Source organism: Rhinoraja longicauda, chromosome 10 (genome assembly GCF_053455715.1).
Source record: "Rhinoraja longicauda isolate Sanriku21f chromosome 10, sRhiLon1.1, whole genome shotgun sequence".
NCBI classification, from domain to species: domain Eukaryota; kingdom Metazoa; phylum Chordata; class Chondrichthyes; order Rajiformes; family Arhynchobatidae; genus Rhinoraja; species Rhinoraja longicauda.
This window is the reverse complement of record NC_135962.1, coordinates 27,444,107-27,466,528: the sequence shown is the minus strand read 5'-3', so window position 1 is coordinate 27,466,528 and position 22,422 is coordinate 27,444,107. Positions and strand designations below refer to the sequence as shown.

Here is a 22,422-nt window from a genome sequence, read left to right as displayed (position 1 = left end):
TTATGTTTGCTCAAGTCAGAACATTATTGATTGACCTAAAAATCTAATAAACATATGTCTCTTTCGCAGCTAAGGGGTCGGATCTTTAGGGGTTGGAATTGGCGTGTCGATGAAAGCATCATAAGAATATGTCACATTCTTCCCCGAGATATAGAGCTGAATCGATTTGATCTTGTCAGTAGTTTATGTCACATAGCTGCCCACAGCGGGATTGGCTTCTCGGGATCTCATCTCCAGTACCACGTTTCCAAGCTGTTAACAATTAGCGCACTTTGAAAGGGATGCGGCTTTTTCCTGAAACACTGGGACACTGCTGAACGATGAGATGTGAGAGGAGTCCACCGCCGTCCACCAACACATAACTTCATTGCATTCATGCCTCACTTCTCCCAGTTCCACCGCGGTGCCTTGCTTTCTATCCAACCCGCGGCACAGAGCCAAGGAGCTGCTTGGAACGCTGCTTCCACGCCAAGGGAAGAAGAAATCAAAGGCAATCTGAAGATTTGCTGATGGATATTGATGGTTTTTCACTTAGAGGGACAAGTGAATGCAAGAAGATTCGTTTCTGGATTAGGCTGCGTTGGCGGGACGCTAGTGAGGGGAGTGGCAGAGAGTCCGGATCTGATCTGAGGGCGGATTAGCGGGATTAGAGTGCACCATAACCCGGGCATGGAAGAAGCATTGGCAACCGCTATGTCGCCGCGGAGTGACTGAGGCGTCCACTGTACCGGGGGTGAGGTTCGGGGGAGCAAGCTCGAAGATCGCAGTGCACAATGTCTTCCCAACAATCGTCAGGGTTCCCTCCCAGAAAAAGCACAAACTTACTGGAAATCGGCACGTTTTGCCTGGACCCTGATATTATCTTTGGATTCACCAGCCACCTTTTGAGGAGGAAACAGAAGGTGAGTGGTCTCCAATGTTACGCTGTGATCTATCCTCTCAACAAAACGCCAGGGTTGAGTTCTCTCCATTTTAATAAAATATCATCATAATGAAAATTGTTTAAGCGTGTGTTCTGAAATTATTTACTCCTTTCGGGGTTTAACTTTCCACAGTGAGTTTTTCACCTAGTGTTGAATACTACTCTATTGTGAAGCATGCACAATACTACCGTTGAATAGTGCTCACTCCTCATCTTTGAGCATTGTTACCCCAATACTCCAGCTTCCAAAGTACTATTCATCCCGAAGGCAAGCCACAACGTGCTGGAGTAACTCAGCCGGTCAGGCAGCATCTCTGGAACAAACTAAAAAGAATGGGTGGCGTTTCGGGTCGGGACCCGCGGGATTACTCCAGCACCTTGTGTCTACCTTCGGTATAAACCAGCATCTGCAGTTCCTTGTTTCTAACGTTTTTTTAAAGACAATTCATTCCGTTCTTTGCCGCAAAGCTAGCGGGGAACGGTTCATGTTGGTTTGAAGATCATGTGAGCTGTTGCTTCCCGGATTTTGCTTTGAACTTTTAAACAAGCGCGGTGGTTCTGGTAGACTTGGGGAAGAGTCTGTGTGATTGATAACTGCTTATACTTTGGTAAACTGCAGCGCTTTCATAGAAACTGGACCGGATTTCAGAACGAAAAAACTCCAATAGCTGGCGGCGTTCATTGTAACATATTATAACAGCTGACAGTTTCATGCCAAAAAACCGCACGGAGGGCCTTGGAAAGTGAGGGGCAAGGCAGGCAGGCAGGCAGGGCGGCGAATTGTCAGCGAGGTCCATTTTAATAGTGTCTAACCCACAAAGTGCCGCGCAATGTATAGCGGAGTAGGGCTTTGCCCCGGAGCGCGCCTGGAGGGGGACACGGGGGGGGCGCAGGGTAGAGGGGAGGGAGGGAGAGAGGGAGGGAGAGAGGGAGGGAGAGAGGGAGGGAGAGAGGGAGGGAGAGAGGGAGGGAGAGAGGGAGGGAGGGAGGGAGGGAGGGAGGGAGGGAGGGAGAGAGGGAGGGAGGGAGGGAGAGAGAGAGAGGGAGGGAGGGAGGGAGGGAGGGAGAGAGAGAGAGAGAGAGAGAGAGAGAGAGAGAGGGAGAGAGAGAGAGGGAGAGAGAGAGGGAGAGAGAGAGGGAGAGAGGGAGAGGCACAGAGCGCACCAGCCCTCAGCCCCAGCGCGAACAACGAGCCGGCGCAGAGTGCGGGCGGGGGCGCGCACGGGTGGGGTGGGGGGAGACAGAGCGCGGCGGCGCGCGTCTAAAGCGCGTGCACGCGTACTGAAGGGAGCTATTGCAGGAAGCAGGCGGGCTGGAGGGGAGTCGGGGGCGCGCATGGGGCCGGGGGGGGGTTGGAGTGTGCGGGAGGCGCCAGGTTTAAGCCCGACATGGATATTTATGGATGTTTAATAACGCAACTTGGACACTTCAGGCGCGCCCCTTCCACTCCCCCCCCCCCCCCGGGCAGCCCACTCCCCCCTCCCCCCCCCCTGGCCAGCTCACTCCACACCCCCTCCCCTTCCCCCTTGGGCAGCCCACTCCCCCCTCCCCCCCCCCTGGCAGCCCACTCCCCCCTCCCCCCCCTGGCCAGCTCACTCCACACCCCCTCCCCTTCCCCCTTGGGCAGCCCACTCCCCCCCCCGGGCTGCTCACTCCGCACCCCCTCCCCCTTGACCAGCTCACCCCCCCTCCCCTCCCCCCCCCCGGGCAGCCCACTCCCCCCTCCACCCCCCTGGCCAGCTCACTCCACACCCCCTCCCCCTTGACCAGCTCACCCCCCCCTCCCCCTCCCCCTTGACCAGCTCACCCCCCCCTCCCCCTCCCCCTTGACCAGCTCACCCCCCCTCCCCCTCCCCCTTGACCAGCTCACCCCCCCCCCCCCCCCAGGGCTGGGGCCGCTCAATGCCACTCCCCAGAAGTGCCCGGGGCGCGCTCATGGCGGGTGCGCGCACACCTGGCGAGAGCAGGGCGCGCGCCCGCTGGTGAGCTCCCGGGCACCGGGCACGGCGGGCAGGAGCCCGGGGCGGCGGGGGCGCGCATCTCCCCCCCCCCCCCTCCCCATTAGACGTAGCATTGCGGACCCTGGATGACAGACACCACTTGTAAAACCAACTGTCCGGTGGGGATTGGATACAGCGAGTGCAGAGACAGTCCCGGAGAGGGGCAAGGTGGATGTAGGGACACGACATCCGTGCCTGTGACCCAATCAGAAACAGCTTTGTAAATCTATTCGGTATTTCATTCATGTTCCATTCTAGCGCTTTAAAACAAAGATCCCCTTTAAAGTTAAATCTTCGATTCGAGCTCTTGCGTTGTCTCAGCCAGCAAAGACAGCTTGCACGTTGGCCCCGCCGTAGAGTCACAGTCAGTCCATCTCTCTCCTCCTCGCTTCATTGGCGTTTAACAGGCGGTCGATTGGGGGAATGGTTTCAGTTTAACGCAAATGCGACGACGTGCCTAAAACGGTGCCTATTTTTAGGAAGACCTTGTAACCTAAAATACATGCATGTCCTCCAGAGATGCTGCCTGACCCTCTGAGTTATTCCAGCACTTTGTATCCTTTCGTGTAAATCAGCATCTGCAGTTTCTCGTTTCTACGTCTCTTATAACTGTAGAAACTTTACCAAGGAAAGACACAAAGCGATGGAGTAACTCAGCGGGTCGAGCAGCATCTCCGGAGAACAGAGAGGTGACGTTTTTTTGGGTCGGGACCCTTCTTCAGACTGAACACCAATTCACAGTTTCTAAGCACATATTCATATTTCTGTTGTTATTTTATTGTGCAGGTTGCACTTTATTATAAACCAAATAAACAAATGTATTACAAAAAAAAAAAGACAAAGCGCTGAAGTAATAGCGGACCAGGCAGCGACTGTGAAGAACATGGATAGGTGGCATTTCAGGACTTTTCTTCACATTGTACAATACTCTTCTAGGACTGTCAAATACCCAGCCGTTGCCTCTGTTTATCTGCGGACTGGCGCGCTGTCAACTCACCCGTATAGTGCTCTCATGCACAGGAATCAATGCAACCCGAATAGATCGGGTAAACGCACAGTCATTTGGCCCGAGTAGGGGAATCCTGAGCAAGAGGACACAGGTTTAACGTGAGGGGGGAGGGGGGGGGGGGGAGATTTAATAGGAACCTGAGGGGCCAGTTTTTTGACACAGGGTGGTGCGTGTATGGAACGGGCTGCCAGAGAAAGTAATTGAAACAGTGCTATCATTACATATAAGAGACATTTTGAGAGGTACGTGGTTATGATAGGTTTACATGGTTTTGGGCCAAGCGCGGGCAGGTGGGACTAGTGTAGAAGGGACAAGTTGGCCGACGCGGGCTAGTTGGGCCGAAGGGCCAATTTCCATGCTGCATGACTCTATGAATCTCGGTGAGATATAAAAGTTCCCCTTCTCTCGTGTCCCACGAACATGTTAACTAGGGCAAATGGGACAATACTGAAATAATTTATTTGCTACAGCCTTGTGTAGCTCAATTCAGTCGGGCCTTGGATTAGACAGAAAGGGCAGGTTAACACTGACATTTAAATATGTATTGGAATCTGGCATTTGCTCACATTTATCTAGCATCATCTATACGACCTTGGCCTGATTTACGCTTGTAAGTATTGTCATCTTTTAATGAAGGATTCCAGTTCAGTTTAAACAGGTTGGACTAAACAAGTGTGCATCTCCCTTTCACAATAAACTATCTTCCATTAGCGTGTCCGCCTGGTTTTAAATGGACACTTGCTGTAAAATGCTCATTGTATGTAACATACAGCGATGACTATGGTACGATTTGTTCGCTACCTCGTCAATAATTGTGTATTTTAACGCGTTTTCTTAAATCACGGTTATTGTGTATTGAGCGCTCAACGGTATCCACGCGGACAAAATTTTGACCCATTTGTTTTCCAGTGCGAATAAACTCGTAGTTGCATGGAAACACATTTCTTTTTTTCCTGAGAATCGGGTCCTTTGTGGATCTGAGCTGCGGCCAACAAGTGGCGCTGTAGGTACAAGAACAATCCCTCAGAACTGCTCCACGCCGAGAGAAATGGCGTAAACTGGACAATTCTGCCGATTTCTCTCCAGCCCAGCTTAACACGAACACAAATGGGTGGTGAATCTGTGGAATGCATTGCCTCAGACGGCTGTGGAAGCCAAGACATTGGGTATTTTTAAAGCGGAGATTGACATTTTTTTTATTTGTAAGGGTGCCAAAGGTTATGGGGAGAAGGCAGGAGAATGGGGTTGAGTGGGAAAAATAGGTCAGCCATAATTGAATGGCGGAGGAAACTGAATGGACCGAATGGCCTAATTCTGTTCCTATCACTAATGAATCTCGGGAGTTTAAGTTGGCCGTCAGACACATTTCAATAGGGCGGCACAGTGGCGCAGCGATATAACTGCTGCCTTATAGCGCCAGAGACCTGGGCTCGATCCTGACCACCATGCTGTCTGTACGGAGTTTTGCACGTTCTCCCTGTGATCACGCGGGTTTTCACTGGGTGCTCTGGTTTCCTCCCACACTCCAAAGACGTGCAGGTTTGTAGGTTAATGTGCTTCGATAAAATTGTAACTGTCCCCAGTGTGTAGGATAGTGCTTGTATACGGGGTGGACACAAAAAGTTGGTGTAACTCAGCGGGACAGGCAGCATCTCTGGAGAGAAGGAATGGGTGACGTTTCGGGTCGAGACCCTATTTCTTGATCGCATGTCAGCGCGGACTCGGTGGGCCGAAGGGCCTGTATCTCGAAAGTCTAAAATATTGGAGCATGTAATATTGTTTTGCATTTTGAAAGATTGCTGATATTTAGTTGGATGGAGAGGCCACAGAATGTAGGCCACAGAATGTAGCCCACAACAGCACTTTGTCGAAAAGGGTTAAATCGCCACAAAAAGGTTTCACAACCAGTTTGAACAAGCCCATTGCTCACCAACAGATAAAGGAAGCAATGGCTTAAATTGAGCCTGGAGAGAATTTAATTCCAGAGTCATTTACAGCTCTGTTTTCAGTAGCTTGTTCATCTGCACGGTTAAATTAACCAAAGCGCCACCGCGGGCACTGGCATAGCCCGCCTGCCTTATTATGGCGATCTGTGTGAACGGCAATTGCAACAGTAAGTCGCAGTGCCGAATAGATCAGCAATAGTAGAAAGAACTGCAGATGCTGGTTTACAGAAAAGGACACAAAGTGCTGGAGTAACTCGGTGTACAGGCAGCATCTCTACAGAACATGGATACGTGTCGTTTCGGGTTCTTTTCCCCCCACCCAGAGATTGTGGACGCTCTCACTGATTCTGATACGAATTTATCAAAGATGTCCTCGCTTGCTCTGAAGACTTAGGTCACGGGGAGAATATACAAACTTCGTACAGACAGCGTCCGTACTCAGGATCGAACCCGGGTCCCTGGCGCTGTAAGGCAGCAACTCTACCGCTACACCACTGTGTTTAGGTGAACACGAACAATTCTCGGTTGCTTCAACATTTTAAATAGCCACTGGGCTCCTCCGCTTTGGAAATAAAGGCTGTCAGTTTAAAGTTATAGCGGGGCTGTGGTTTTGCGTTATTTGTCAGTCACGGGAACTCTGTGGCCGATCAGAGGTTTCTATGTGCCGGCGCCCCACCCACTCTAGTGCATGATGTCGCTTCCCCCAACCCACACAAACCTGGCAACTCAAACTTACTCTTGTCTTCCTTCGGACATGGACGGTGAGCCCAGGCACAAACCCAGAATGATCAAATACCGGTTTAAACTCGCCAGGGGCGATTGAAAAGTCAGAGCAGTTAAAAAAAAAAAGGAACAATCATATTTCTAAGATGGAAAGCTGACTTCTTTCGGTGACATTTGTGCTGTTGGTATGAATCCGCGCTTTGCAGCAGGGAGACGGGACTCGCCAGAGCTGTAATCTGCCTGACTTTGGCCGCTCCTTGAAGGAACCAAAAGGGACCTGTTCAGAATGCCAGGGAACAAATCTCTTGCGCCGGAGCCGGAGTTCCGCCGGCTGGTAGTAAGTATTCGGACTTGAGAGTTGGGAACGGTTGAGTAAAAGTTTCGGGCTGGCTTATACTGGGTTGCGGATAGGTGATTTGCTGTGTCACAGACGGCTCAACATAAGAGAACATTTAAAGTCGTGTGGTACAGGGGCAGACAGGGCATCATCTGTGGACCTTTGCTCCCTAACATGGCAGAATCCTTACCGAGATGGGTAAGGACTGAGGTTAACTCAAGTTAATCACGAGTAACACTTAACGTTATGCGAGAGTGCGTTGTCACTCTGCAACGGAGTGGTTAGTACTAAACATAGTGTGAACTTACTGACTGGGTATATGTTGGAAACGTGCATTGAGTGACTGAACTTTCTTTCTCGTTTATGATATTGTTTGCAGATTACCATGCTTACGTATTCAGTTGTGCTGCTGCAAGTAAGAGTTTCATTGTTCTGTCTGGGACATATGACGATAAAACATTCTTGACTTGAATTCTGCAAATGGGGATGAGAGAGGTGTTTAACGTCTCAAACTGTTGCACTCGTTTGACATTCAGTTTCGCAGCCATTCCGTTGCACGGGTTAGAGGTGCAGAAAAATGAGAACGTGGAAATGGGGTGTGCCTGACCCGCTGAATTACTCCAACACTTCATGTCTTTTGTCTTTTTCTTTTGTCAACCAGCAACTGCAGTTGCTTGCGTCTACATGGAAGAGATGCAGAACACCTCACATGCATAAGTTCATAAGTCATTGGAACAGAATTAGGCCATTCGGCCCATCAAGTCTACTCCTCCATTCAATCATGGCTGGTCTATCTTTCCCTCTCAACCCCATTCTTCTGCCTTCTCCCCATAATGTCTGATGCCTGAGTTCTCTCCTTTCTCTCATGCTTTTCTCTCTGCCTTCTCTGCCACAGTCACAGGTGCTGGATGGGGGTCAGAGCAAGGAGGTGTCCTCGGAGTCCTGCCTCAGGAGGAGGTTGCAGGTGGTGGAGGAAGATTACCGTGGCAGCCGACCCACTCCAGAGGGAGCCGGGGCCGTCTCCGCCACCGAGTCCTGCCACTTCAAGAAAGAAGAGAAGGGAGGCTGGTGTGACGATTGCCAAGTCAAACTGGCAGAGCCCAGGAGACAAGCGATGAAGCTCGTCCTGCCCGTACCTACCAAGGTAGGACTCCACTCAATACATAGGAAAAAAACTGCAGATGCTGGTTTAAATCGAAGGTAGACACAAAGTGCTGGAGTAACTCAGCGGGTCAGGCAGCATCATGGGAGAGAAGGAATGGGTGATGTTTCAGGTCGAGACCTTCAAGGGTCTTGACCCACGACATTACCCATTCCTTCTCTCCCGAGATGCTGCCTGACCCGCTGAATTACTCCAGCATTTTGTGTCTAACTTCACTCAATACATTCAGTCCTCTGCAGGAGAGATGTGGAGGCTTTGGAGAGGGTGCAGAGGTGGTTTGCCAGAATATAAAGCAGGCCACTTTCTTAAAAACTCCCAACTAAATCAGCATTAATCTTCAAGATTTCAACTGGATTTCCCCAAATCTCAATAGCTCCACCCTATCTATCTGTGGCACCACTTTCAGGGAACAGTGTACATGCACTCCTAGACCCATCTGCACTACAACACTCTCCAGCATACTACCATTCACTGTAGTAGGAACATATTTGAGGTATTGCGTACAGTTTTGGCCGCTCCATTAGAAGAAAGATGTGGAGGTTTTGGAGAGGATGCAGAGAATGTTGCCCCGATTAGAGGGTTTCAACCACGGGGAGAAGTTGGACAGACTCGGGTTGTTTTCTCTGGAAGGTCAGAGGTTGAGGGGAGACCTGATAAATGTATATAAAATTATGAGAGGCATAGATATGGTAGACAGTCAGAATCTTTTTCCCAGGGTGGAAATGTCCAACACTAGAGGGCGTAGCTATAAGGTGAGAGAAGGGAAATATTAAAGAAGGTGTGCGGGGCAAGTTTTTTTTTTTACACAGAGTGGTGGGGACCTGGAACGCATTGCCAGGGGTGGTGGTGGAGCAAATACCATAGTGGCGTTTAAGAGGCTTTTAGATAAGCACATCGAAATGCAGGGAATAGAGGGACATGGATCATGTGCAGGCAGATCAGATCTGTTTAACTTGTCATCATGTTCGGCACAAACATTGTGGGCCGAAGGGCACACTCCCTTGTGCTGTACTGTTCTAGGTTCACTTGTCTGCTCTCCAAGGCCGATCCTGGGCGGTCTCTAACTCTGGGTGCTTGCTTGTAGCAGCAGCATTGGTTTGAGTCGGTATTTCACTCCCGAGGGAAAGGCTGCTTTCCCTTTTAATGTGCGTCGTAACTCTTTGTCATTTACAGACCGGCCTCACCATGTCTTATTTATTAACAAGGCGCGGACGCCAGAGTGGGGAGTTTGCCGAGTCAGTTTGTGGCTCTGTATTTGAGGCTGTCGGGCGGGTACTGAGTTGGTTGTCGCAGCGAGGGCGGTGGAAGCGAGCCAAGCAAGGGCTGGCCAGATCTTTCAGCGTGAGTTGAGAGCCGTGGCTGGTCTCAGACTACAGGGCTGTACCCTGCAGTGGGACTGTCTCGCATCTCCCCCCCCCCCCCCCGCCCAGCGGCTATCCGCCCCCCCAATGCCAATGTAAACAACCCCTTATTGAGACAGTCTAGGGTTTATTCTACACACGCAGAATTCTCAGCGGGGGACTCGGGCGAGCAAGGCTGGTCAGACACACATTAGAGGTGTGGAGATTAGTGAGATGACACCGCCCCCAGGGCTCGGTAATAGGCGGCCAGGCAACTCCAAACTCCTTTGGATTAATTGAGGAGAATTTCCTGCCATTGATTTGCACTTATTATGTTGATCTCTTGGTTGGGTGGCGAGTCTGATTGAAAGTCCAGGAACCTGAGGGAGGGCGAAGAATGTTGTTTCCGTTTATAATACGAACTTTTTTTTGCAGCGATTTAAAATGTTCTCAATATATGCAATGATTACCGCCCCCCCCCCCCCCTCCGCTCATACACCCATACACCTGAGCTCCATGAATAATTCCCTAAAAGGAAATTAAACTCCACCCAATGTTACCTGTACATAAATGACTTTGTCTAATTGTGTCCCTTAATTAGGGCTTTTTACCATTACCATGCCTTATTTCACGACACAGGGTCGAAGTTTTGGTCCTTGAGTCAGAGTCATACTGTGTGGAAACAGGCCCCTTTGCCTAACTTGTCCACACCGACCAACATGTCCCATCTACACTAGACCCACCTTCCTGTGATGGCCAATATCCCTCTAAACCTATGCTATCCATATACCTGTCAAAGTGTTCCTTAAATGTTGGGATAGTACCTGCCTCAAATATCTCCTCCAGCAGCTCATTCCATACACCCATCACCCTTTGTGTAAAAAAAATTACCCCTCAGGTTCCTACTTCCCCTCCCCCCTCACCATAAACCTATGTCCACTGGTTCTCGATTCCCCTACTCTGGGGAAGAGACTCTGTGCGTTTACCCGATCTATTCCTCTCATGATTTTATACCCCCTCATCCTCCTGTGCTCCAAGGAATAGAGTCCTCACCTGCTCAGCCTCTCTCTCCCTGTAGCTCAGACCCCCGAGCCCTGGTAACATCCTTGTAAATCTTCTTGGCTCCCTTTCCAGCTTGAGAACATCTTTCCAAAAACATGGTGCCCAAAACTGAGCACAATACTTTAAATGTGGCCTCACCAACATCTTGTATAAGTGTAACATGACCTCCCAACATCTATACAATACACTGACTGATGAAGGCCAATGTGTCGAAAGCCCTTTTAAGTACCCTATCTATCTGTGATGCTACGTTAAAGGAACTATGTACCTGCACTCATAAATCCCTCTGCTCGACAAGACTCCCCAGAGTCTACTCGACCTGAAGGTTTTGTGTGTAAACGTCCTGTTTATACTTGTGCCATTAACTGTCTAAGAATGGCACTTTCCCCATTGTTCAATATGCAGCCCCTACCGACTTCCCCTGCACATTGAACAAATTCTGAATTATAATCAAGGCTTTACCCCTTCATGTCACTTAAAAACCATGTTAGTCATTGTGGGAAAAAACAATGTCTCGGAAGCAGGTGTTCAGGTGGGGAGATCTTTCCCTCAAGATCACCTTGTGTGGTCCTTGTTTGGTGGTGAAGTGGAGCGGGTTTGAATGATGAATTTGAACCTTTATTTTCCAAAGACAAATCACAACATTGTTTTCATCTTGATTATGAAGATGAAGCTAAAGTAAAACTTTAAAGTCGGGTGTTTTAATCAATCCGTTTATTAAGGTGAAACAATGTTCTCCCATGTGGTTTCTCACCTTAAAAATATGACTGGTCTCTGAAGTTAATGGGGGAAAATGCATTTTCTGTAGACTCCTCAACATTAAGCTTATTGTGCTTTGAAAGTTAAACACAAACACAACTTCAGAAGACACCACTCTCCTTTGAACTGAGTGGCTTAATTATCTGACATCTACATGGGATTCCATCTGATTCTGCTTTGTTCTCCAGTTTAATAATCCACAAATAAACACACTTTGTTATGTAGCTCAAAACTATCCATTCAACCTCTCAGTGGAAGTGCGGAGCCCATAATAATGTCTACTTCAATAAAGTAGCTACTTCCCCAGACAAATTAAAAGTTGAATGAATATGCTTTGTTTGCCCTAATAATCATGGGATCTTTCAACATTGGCTTTGAAAGTACCTCGTACTTGGATTGGAATACGCCTGGTGTTGGTGGGTGGGAATGTGGGTGGGATGGTTTGAAGAAAGTCAGCATTCGGTTGTGTGACAAGTGACTGAAAAGGCTCTGTTCCCCATTTTTCATTACTGCTACAAGTTTTTCCATTCATTGTCCATTAGAAAGTGGGCCATTGTGATGTACAAAGACTCATTCTTGCAGACAACATCAATTGAGGGTCTAATATGAAGTGCCAAAGTACTTCTGAATTGATGCCTGTTTATATTTTTTGTAATATATATATATTTATGTGGACACAGACATACACATACAAATGTATATACACACACACACACATAAATCAAACAATACACATATGTGTATGTAAGTACAGTTTATACAGACAATATATATATATTGTATGTATGTGTTTGTGGACTATATATATATGTGTGTGTATATGTTATATATATATATATATATATATATACACACACACACGCATAAACATGTATATGTATAGTTGTTTAGTGTTTTTGAAATGATGGGTAATGTATGTGTGTGTATATAGTTAAGTAGTAAAAATTACAGACTCCAATTGAAATTAAGGATTTCACATTTTCCTACTTTTTGATACGGTAAAATAGCACAATCTGTTACCAATGGCATAAGCAGTGATCGGTTATTTAAGGCTTGGAGATGCAAGAAACAGCAGATGCTGCAATCTTGAGTAAAACACAAATTGCTGGGTCCGGCAGCATATGTGGTGAGAATGGACTGACAATGTTTTGGGTTGGGACCCTTCTTTGGACTGATTCCAGTACGAAGAAGGGTGCTGACCTGAAATTCCAAAACACTCCTTTTCCTTTGGTGGTTATGAAGGCTTGTCCAGTGTCACAGTTGATGACAAATACATATAGGATGCAGTGTTATTCGGATGATTAAGGTTGAAAATAGTTCACACCCAGAAGTTCAACTTCCAGATCTCCATATGACAGGAAATAGGTTACATTTCCTCTTTGTATTACTTATTTTTGTCCACTGATTTATTGTCCTGCAGAGTGCGAGAAAAATCAGCACATGTGATTGTCTGTAATGATTTATTGACGTTGTCCTTTCAATAAACAGGTTTTCTATTGACCTGATGGTGGCCAGTATGATTTTGAAGGGTTGTAATTGGGATGCAAAGTCTTACATAGTTCAACTTACATACTTCAAGCAAAGGTACTTAAAATCTGCTTCACAAATTATAACTAAGGAGTTTTTGTATTTTTAGGCTAAATTTTCTGCGGAACATGTCAACTGGGTAAAAAAATCACAGACTTGTTTGTGAATTAGTATTTTGTTCAAAATGGCATAAAAATAGTTGTGGTGATAATTATGAGGAAGGATGTGCTGGCGTAGGAGAGGGTCCAGAGGAGGTTTACAAGAATGATCCCGGGAATGATTGGGTATGAGGAGCGTTTGATTGCTCTGGGCCTGTACTTGCTGGAGTTTAGAAGTCATTGAAACCTATTGAATAATGAAAGGCCTAGATAGAGTGGATGTGGAGAGGATAATTCCAATAGTGGAAGAGTCTAGGACCAGAGTGAGCAGCCTCAGAATATGACATACATTTAAAATGGAGATGAGGAGGAATTTCTTTAGCCAGAGGGTAGTGAATCTGGAATTCATCGCCACAGACTGCTGTGGAGGCCAAATCATTAGGTATTTTTAAAGCGGAGATTGGTAGCTTTTGGATGAGTATCGGCCACGAGGAGAAGGCAGGAGAATGGAGTTGAGAGGGAAAAATAGATCAGTCATGATTGAATGGTGGCATAGACTCGATGGGCCGAATGGCCTAAATCTGTTCCTATGACTTATGAACATACAGGATTGTTACAGAAATTATATAATTGTACTCAATCATCCGTAAATATAGTTTGTATGTTTTAGTTGGTTAGTATATACATTTTCACACTGCAACATTAACAGATGAAAGATAAAAATAATGATGTTCACTTAGCCCTTTAAAATACCATTTCTGTTAAAATGTTCCAACTTCAGTTTGTAAATCAAAGCATTTTTGACCTCGTTCAACAACCTTGTTAATCTGAGTATGCTGGCGTTTTTCAACTCAAATTCCATCTCTTATTTAGAAATGGTTTCTACAATAACAATGCTGCTTCGCATATAATTCAATGTAAAGTTTGATGGGAAAATGTCACCGCAATGCATCATATGTTTAGAGTCAGGTGGAATTAAAATCTTTATTAATCTTTCACTGTTTGCCTTAAGCTACATGGAGACTAAATAATGGTCAGAAGTTCAAATAAAAAATGAAGTATGTTTTCTCTTTAAACATAGAAATGTAATCCAGTCTACATTGTTTGGCAGAGTATTCCATTTTCAGCTGATTGTTTGTATCCTATCATGAATTGGTAATATATGTTACTAAATATAAACACAATGTTATTTGCTTAAGTTCCAAGCATACATTTGAGATTTTGGACAGGCAATCGGTCTAATGATTCGGGAAAGCCAGCACTATTCCGGTTTCCAGCTCTGAATGTACACAGGTAACAGAGTTCAATGGACAAAAGAAACACTACACTCTGTAACTCAGTCTTTACTTATTAATCCGCGATTGAGCTCTCATGTCCTGCCCTAAAGCTCCCCTCTTTTCATCCCCTTCCCCTCCCCTGCGCCTCACCTTCTTCTAGCCCCCCCGCCCCTACTGCTACTTTCCTCCCACAGGCTTCACAATCTGCAACTCGTCAAACCCGTCTCACACCTTCTGCTCTTATCACTGGTCTTTGCTCCAACTATCTGCCTATCAAGTACCACCCTCACCTTTGTCCACACTTTGTCCTGACTGCTCCCGTTTCCAGCTTCCTTCTCCTCCCCATCCCCACCCCCTACAATTAGTCTGAACAAGGGTCTGAACAAAACGTCATCTATCCATGTTCTCCAGAAATGCTGCCTGACCTGTTGAGTTTCTCCAGCGCTTTGCGTCCTTTAATGAATACATTACTGGATTGGGCCATGGAGTCCACAGCAATATAAAGAAACCATGACGACAGGCACGGTGGTGCAGCGGTAGAGTTTCTGCCTCACAGCGCCAGAGACCCGGGTTTGATCCTGACAATGGGTGCTGGCTGTGCGCAGTTTGTACATTCGCCCCATGACTGTGTGGGTTTTCCCCGGGTGCTCCGGTTTCCTCCCATACTCCAAAGACATACAGATTTGTGGGTTAATTGGCTCCGATAAAAAAAATTGTAAATTGTCCCTAGCGTGTGTAAGATACTGGTGCTTGTGTAAGGGGATCATGGTCGGTGTGGACTCGATGGGCCAAAGGTCTGTTTCTGCGCTGTATCTCTAAACTAAACGAAACATCTTTTGACATTGTGATGGAATGGACATTTTGCAAGCATCTGATGATTAATATGATTAGTAAATGCATTGTTGAGGTGAATTTACCAATAAAGGACACAATGAAATACACAGCAATTTGTTCAAGGCATTTATAATCCATATTTTCTAATTAGCCACGCAAAATAAGTACAATCGTTTGTCACTTGCAATTCAAGCAAATATTTTCATGCACCTTTTTATCTTGAATTCCTTTTTCTTTTAAGAGAAATTAACTTCAAAAACGTAAGGTTTTTTAAATCTCTATTCACTGTTAAATAATATCATTCAATAAGAAATTCTATTTTAAGGTGAGTGGGGAAATATTTAATAGGAACCTGAGGGGCAGCTTTTTTCCACAAAGGGTGGTGGGTGTATGGAACGAGCAGCTGGGGGAGGTAGTTGAGGCAAGTACTATCACAATGTTTATGAAACATTTAGACAGGTACATTGATAGGATAGGTTGAGAGGGATATGGGCCAAACACAGGCAGGTGGCACAGATGGGGCACATTGGTCAACGTGGGCAAGTTAGGCCGAAGGGCCTGTTTCCATGCTGTATCTCTAAAGTAAATTAAATTAAAGTAATGTAAAGTAAAATAAAGTAAACTAAACTAATCTAAACTGAAGAAGCAGAACTAAAGTGTTTTCCTGGTGGAATTATTTGGTTCTGTCTGTTCGCATTCAACCTCAGTTATTCTCCAGAAATAAAGACTTGAAGATGCAGGCCTATACAAAGATAGACACAAATTGCTGCAGTAACTCATCGGTTCAGGCAGCATCTCTGGAGATCATGGAAAGGTGACTTTTTGGGTCGGGACCCTTTCTCACTTGTCTTGTATTAAACGCAAACAGCTTTGTTTGGGATAATTTCGGGATGATTTACCTGTGTGTCATCCTCTAGTATGGTGTATTTTGCTTGACCTCACATTTATAGACAATAGACAATAGACAATAGGTGCAGGAGTAGGCCATTCAGCCCTTCGAGCCAGCACCGCCATTCAATGCGATCATGGCTGATCACTCTCAATCAGTACCCCGTTCCTGCCTTCTCCCCATATCCCCTCACTCCGCTATCCTTAAGAGCTCTATCCAGCTCTCTCTTGAAAGCATCCAACGAACTGGCCTCCACTGCCTTCTGAGGCAGAGAATTCCACAACTTCACCACCCTCTGACTGAAAAAGTTCTTCCTCATCTCCGTTCTAAATGGCCTACCCCTTATTCTTAAACTGTGGCCCCTTGTTCTGGACTCCCCCAACATTGGGAACATGTTATCTGCCTCTAATGTGTCCAATCCCCTAATTATCTTATATGTTTCAATAAGATCCCCCCTCATCCTTCTAAATTCCAGTGTATACAAGCCCAATCGCTCCAGCCTTTCAACATACGACAGTCCCGCCATTCCGGGAATTAACCTAGTGAACCTACGCTGCACGCCCTCCATAGCAAGAATATCCTTCCTCAAATTTGGAGACCAAAACTGCACACAGTACTCGAGGTGCGGTCTCACCAGGGCCCGGTACAACTGTAGAAGGACCTCTTTGCTCCTATACTCAACTCCTCTTGTTACGAAGGCCAACATTCCATTGGCTTTCTTCACTGCCTGCTGTACCTGCATGCTTCCTTTCATTGACTGATGCACTAGGACACCCAGATCTCGTTGAACTCCCCCTCCTCCTAACTTGACACCATTCAGATAATAATCTGCCTTTCTATTCTTACTTCCAAAGTGAATAACCTCACACTTATCTACATTAAACTGCATCTGCCATGTATCCGCCCACTCACACAACCTGTCCAAGTCACCCTGCAGCCTTATTGCATCTTCCTCACAATTCACACTACCCCCCAACTTAGTATCATCTGCAAATTTGCTAATGGTACTTTTAATCCCTTCGTCTAAGTCATTAATGTATATCGTAAATAGCTGGGGTCCCAGCACCGAACCTTGCGGTACCCCACTGGTCACTGCCTGCCATTCCGAAAGGGACCCATTTATCCCCACTCTTTGCTTTCTGTCTGTCAACCAATTTTCTATCCATGTCAGTACCCTACCCCCAATACCATGTGCCCTAATTTTGCCCACTAATCTCCTATGTGGGACCTTGTCGAAGGCTTTCTGAAAGTCGAGGTACACCACATCCACTGACTCTCCCTTGTCAATTTTCCTAGTTACATCCTCAAAAAATTCCAGTAGATTTGTCAAGCATGATTTCCCTTTCGTAAATCCATGCTGACTCGGAATGATCCCGTTACTGCTATCCAAATGCTCAGCAATTTCGTCTTTTATAATTGACTCCAGCATCTTCCCCACCACTGATGTCAGACTAACTGGTCTATAATTACCCGTTTTCTCTCTCCCTCCTTTCTTAAAAAGTGGGATAACATTTGCTATCCTCCAATCCACATGAACTGATCCTGAATCTATAGAACATTGAAAAATGATCTCCAATGCTTCCCCTATTTCTAGAGCCACCTCCTTAAGTACTCTGGGATGCAGACCATCAGGCCCTGGGGATTTATCAGCCTTCAGTCCCATCAGTCTACCCAAAACCACTTCCTGCCTAATGTGGATTTCCTTCAGTTCCTCCATCACCCTAGGTTCTCCGGCCCCTAGAACATTTGGGAGATTGTGTGTATCTTCCTCAGTGAAGACAGATCCAAAGTAACGGTTTAACTCGTCTGCCATTTCTTTGTTCCCCATAATAAATTCCCCTGCTTCTGTCTTCAAGGGACCCACATTTGCCTTGACTATTTTTTTCCTCTTCACGTACCTAAAAAAACTTTTGCTATCCTCCTTTATATTATTGGCTAGTTTACCCTCGTACCTCATCTTTTCTCCCCTTATTGCCTTTTTAGTTAACTTTTGTTGCTCTTTAAAAGAGTCCCAATCCTCTGTCTTCCCACTCTTCTTTGCTATGTTATACTTCCTCTCCTTAATTTTTATGCTGTCCCTGACTTCCCTCGTCAGCCACAGGTGTCTCTTACTCCCCTTAGAGTCTTTCCACCTCTTTGGAATAAATTAATCCTGCAACCTCTGCATTATTCCCAGGAATACCTGCCATTGCTGTTCTACCGTCTTCCCTGCTAGGGCCTCCTTCCAATCAATTTTGGCCAGCTCCTGCCTCATGCCTCTGTAATCCCCTTTGCTATACTGTAATACCGACACTTCCGATTTTCCCTTCTGCCTTTCCAATTGCAGAGTAAAACTTATCATGTTGTGATCACTGCCTCCTAATGGCTCTTTTACCTCTAGTCCCCTTATCAGATCAGGATCATTACACAACACTAAATCCAGAATTGCCTTCTCCCTGGTAGGCTCCAGTACAAGCTGTTCTAAGAATCCATCTCGAAGGCACTCTACAAACTCTCTTTCCTGGGGTCCATTTCCAACCTGATTTTCCCAGTCTACCTGCATGTTGAAATCTCCCATAACCACCGTAGCATTACATTTTTGACACGCCAATTTTATCTCCTGATTCAACTTGCACCCTATGTCAAGGCTACTGTTTGGGGGCCTATAGATAACTCCCATTAGGGTCTTTTTACCCTTACAATTTCTCATTTCAGGACATTGTAGGACATTTCAAGCAACAGCTAAATTATGACAATAAAAATTAAAGATCTATTTAACAGGACTTGAAGACATGGTTTCAAATCATTTCCTAATCCCTTTACAACAGATGAGAGACTGCTTGAGGCCCTTTACATCAAACTTCATGCTGGTGCTCTGTATTTGGAAGCTGCAGCAACTTCAAGCCTTTTGTATTCTTCTTGGAACCTTGTTGACCTTTCTTAAACTTGTTTTCCAATGCAAGTTTCAGGTTTCAAAACCCTGACCTGAGGCAAAACAGGTGGAGGGGAACTTTGTTAGCTGAAGATGTTCACGAGCAAAGCATCTAAACTGTGGCAACATGAGAGAGTAGAAACTGTGAAACGTGAATTCAAAAAGTGAAGCAGATCCAAGCCGAAGTAGGACCTATTTTAGTTTAGTTTAGAGGTACAGCTTTTGGCCCACCGAGTTCCCCCCACGATCCCCGCACACTAACACTATCCTACACACACTTGGGACAATTTTACACATACAATTAACCTACATACCTGTACGTCTTGAGAGTGTGGAGGAAACCAAAGATCTCGGAGCAAACCCACGCGGTCATGGGGAGAACATACAGACAGCACCCATAGTCGGGATTGAACCTGGGTTTCCAGCATTGCAAGGCATTGTTTAATTTAGTTTAGTTTATCATTGTCATGTGTATTGAAGCACAGTGAAAAGCTTTTTGTTGCCTGCTATCTAGTCAGCGAAAAAACTGCATGATTACAATTAAGCCATCCACAGAGTACAGATACAGGATAACAAGTATAATGTTTTGTGCAAGATAAAGTCCGATTAAAGATATTTCAAAGGTCTCTAATGAGGGAAATGGGAGGTCAGGACTATTTTCTATTTGATGGGAGGACGGTTCAGTTGCCTGATAACAGCTAGGAAGAAACTGTCTGCCTAGCTGTCCCCGAATCTGTCCCTAACTGTCCCTGAATCTGGAGGTGTGCATCTTCACACTTCTGTACACTGGGAGAAGTGAGAAGAGGAAGTGACCGGGGGAGACTGGTCCTTGATTATGCTGGTGGCCTTGCCGAGGCAGCATTAAGTGTACATGGAAATTACCCATTTTTGCATCAAGAAATGTGCATCTTGAAGCATTAGCATACGCACTCATCTGCGTGAAGTAACACCATCTACAGTGCCCTCCATAATGTTTGGGACAAAGACCAATTTATTTGCCTCTGTACTCCACAATTTGAGATTTGTAATAGAATAAAATCACACGTGGTTAAAGTGCACATTGTCAGATTTTATTAAAGGGTATTTTTATACATTTTGGTTTCACCATGTAGAAATTACAGCTGTGTTTATACATAGTCCCCCCATTTCAGGGCACCATAATGTTTGGGACACGTGGCTTCACAGGTGTTTGTAATTGCTCAGGTTTGTTTAAATGCCTTCCGAATGTAGGTGTAAGATAGCTCTCAGCACCTAGTCTTTCCTCCAGTCTTTCCATCACCTTTGGAAACTTTTATTGCTGTTTACCAAAATCAACTGTTTGGAACATCATTAAGAAGAAAGAGAGCACTGGTGAGCTTACTAATCGCAAAGGGACTGGCAGGCCAAGGAAGGCCTCCACAGCTGATGACAGAAGAATTCTCTCGATAATAAAGAAAAATCCCCAAACACCTATCCGACAGATCAGAAACACTCTTCAGGAGTCAGGTGTGGATTTGTCAATGACCACTGACTGCAGAAGACTTCATGAACAGACGGAGGCTACACTGCAAGATGCAAACCACTGGTTAGATGCAAAAATAGGATGGCCAGGTGACAGTTTGCCAAGAAGTACTTGAAAGAGCAATCACAGTTCTGGAAAAAAGTCTTGTGGACAGATGAGACAAAGATTAACTTATATCAGAGTGATGGCAAGAGCAAAGTATGGAGGAGAGGAGGAACTGCCCAAAATCCAAAGCATACCACCTCATCTGTGAAACACGGTGGTGGGGGTGTTATGGCCTGGACATGTATGGCTGCTAAAGGTCCTGGGCTACTTATCTTCATTGATGATACAACTGCTGATGGTAGTAGCATAATGAATTCTGAAGTGTATAGACACATCCTATTTGCTCAAGTTCAAACAAATGCCTCAAAATTCATTGGCTGGCGGTTCATTTTACAGCAAGACAATGATCCCAAACATACTTCTAAAGCAACAAAGGAGTTTTTCAAAGCTAAAAAATGGTCAATTCTTGAGTGGCCAAGTCAATCACCTGAGCTGAACCAAATTGAGCATGCCTTTTAAATGCTGAAGAGAAAACTGAAGGGGACTAGCCCCCAAAACAAGCATAAGCTAAAGATGGCTGCAATGGCGGCAGAGCATCACCAGAGATGACACCCAGCAACTGGTGATGTACATAAATCGCAGACTTCAAGCAGTTATTGCATACAAAGGATATTATTAAACATGCCTACTTTCATTTGCATGACATTGCTGTGTCCCAAACATTATGGTGCCCTGAAATGGGGGGACTATGTATAAACACTGCTGTAATTTCTACATGGTGAAACCAAAATGTATAAAAATGGCCTTTATTAAAATCTGACACATGTGATTTTTTTCTATTACAAATCTCAAATTGTGGAGTACAGAGGCAAATAAATAAATGATGGGTCTTTGTCCCAAACATTATGGAGGGCACTGTAAAGTGAATGTAATATTGTTCAAAACATTATTTAAATTAAAAGTCTGCCCTCGGGAAGGCTTCTGATTTATAAGAAACACAATTGGGATTCTTTAGGAAGAAATATTTACGTAAGTTAAATTGCAGTTAAAATGCTAAAGTTATTGAAGCATCCTCCTCTTATTAATTGAGTTCTTCACTCCATTAACCATGGGAAATCCTACAAACAGTTTCTCAATAAACTAATCAACAATCAATGTTTAACAATCAAATATTTCTTCCAGCAGAATTAGCAGGAAACTATTTTTTAAAAATTATGTTACAGTTGAAACTTGCATTTATTTTTTAAACAGCATTAATGGTAAAAATCACTGTGTGGTCAGCAGATTTGTACAGGTTTGTTTTCAGATTTATATTCACAATGCACTTTATCATTTATAGCGTTCTTGTCGCTGTGCTGTGGGCTTTTCTCTTTTTATTATTTGATCTACTACTTGACCTGCAGATGAGAGGCATGCTTCTGCAAGGAATAATTTGTTCTCTGCTTCTATATTTTTTCAGTTTCACTGTTCAGTGTTGCCAACATTTCTTTGGGTAATGCTCACCCACACCACCCTGGCCACACTCTCATTTCACTCCTTCCATCGGGAAGAAGATATAGGAGCCTGAAAGCTGTATCATCCAGGTTCAGAACTGCTTCTTCTCTACAACCATCTGGGTATTAAACGTTACAGCCTCAAAATAGGCTCCATCCTATATAGACTTTCTTTCATTTATTATATTGTTTACAGAGTACTGCGTTTACATATTCCGTCATACTGCTGCAAGTAAGAATTTCATTCTTCTGTTTGAGACATGATAATAAAACACACGACTGTTGATACAGTACAGTAAATGGGTCTGCTAGTTTCCAACAGTTTCATGAGGAACTGACACCATCTACATTAAAGGATGCATGGGCAGGTGGGACGAGTGTAGATTGGGCATGTTGGCCAGCGTGGGCAAGTTGGGCCGAAGAGCCTGTTTCCACGCTGTATGACTTTATGAGACAACTGCAAGAAATGATGACAGTAGTATCTCCATTAGTAAAGCAAAAGTAAATGATCCATGTCCAGGGAGTAGAAGAATTACTGCAACTCTAGTTTCTGGATGCTTGAAATGGGTTCTTTAATGACAAAGCCA

The 22,422-nt window shown here is 45.3% G+C and overlaps 1 protein-coding gene across 2 annotated transcripts in view; it reads left to right on the top strand.

The window, feature by feature from the left end:
• The first annotated feature begins 773 nt into the window (after nt 1-773).
• The window catches only part of kif26ab (kinesin family member 26Ab), a 154,247-nt gene continuing 132,598 nt past the window's right edge, over nt 774-22,422 (top strand). The window contains exons 1-2 of one of the 2 annotated variants that reach the window (XM_078407147.1): nt 774-902; nt 7,833-8,081. In XM_078407147.1, coding sequence (XP_078263273.1) covers nt 774-902; nt 7,833-8,081 — 378 coding nt within the window. Of the gene's footprint in view, nt 903-6,808; nt 6,938-7,832; nt 8,082-22,422 lie in introns of those variants that run through there. The other variant, XM_078407148.1, reaches the window with a different exon arrangement.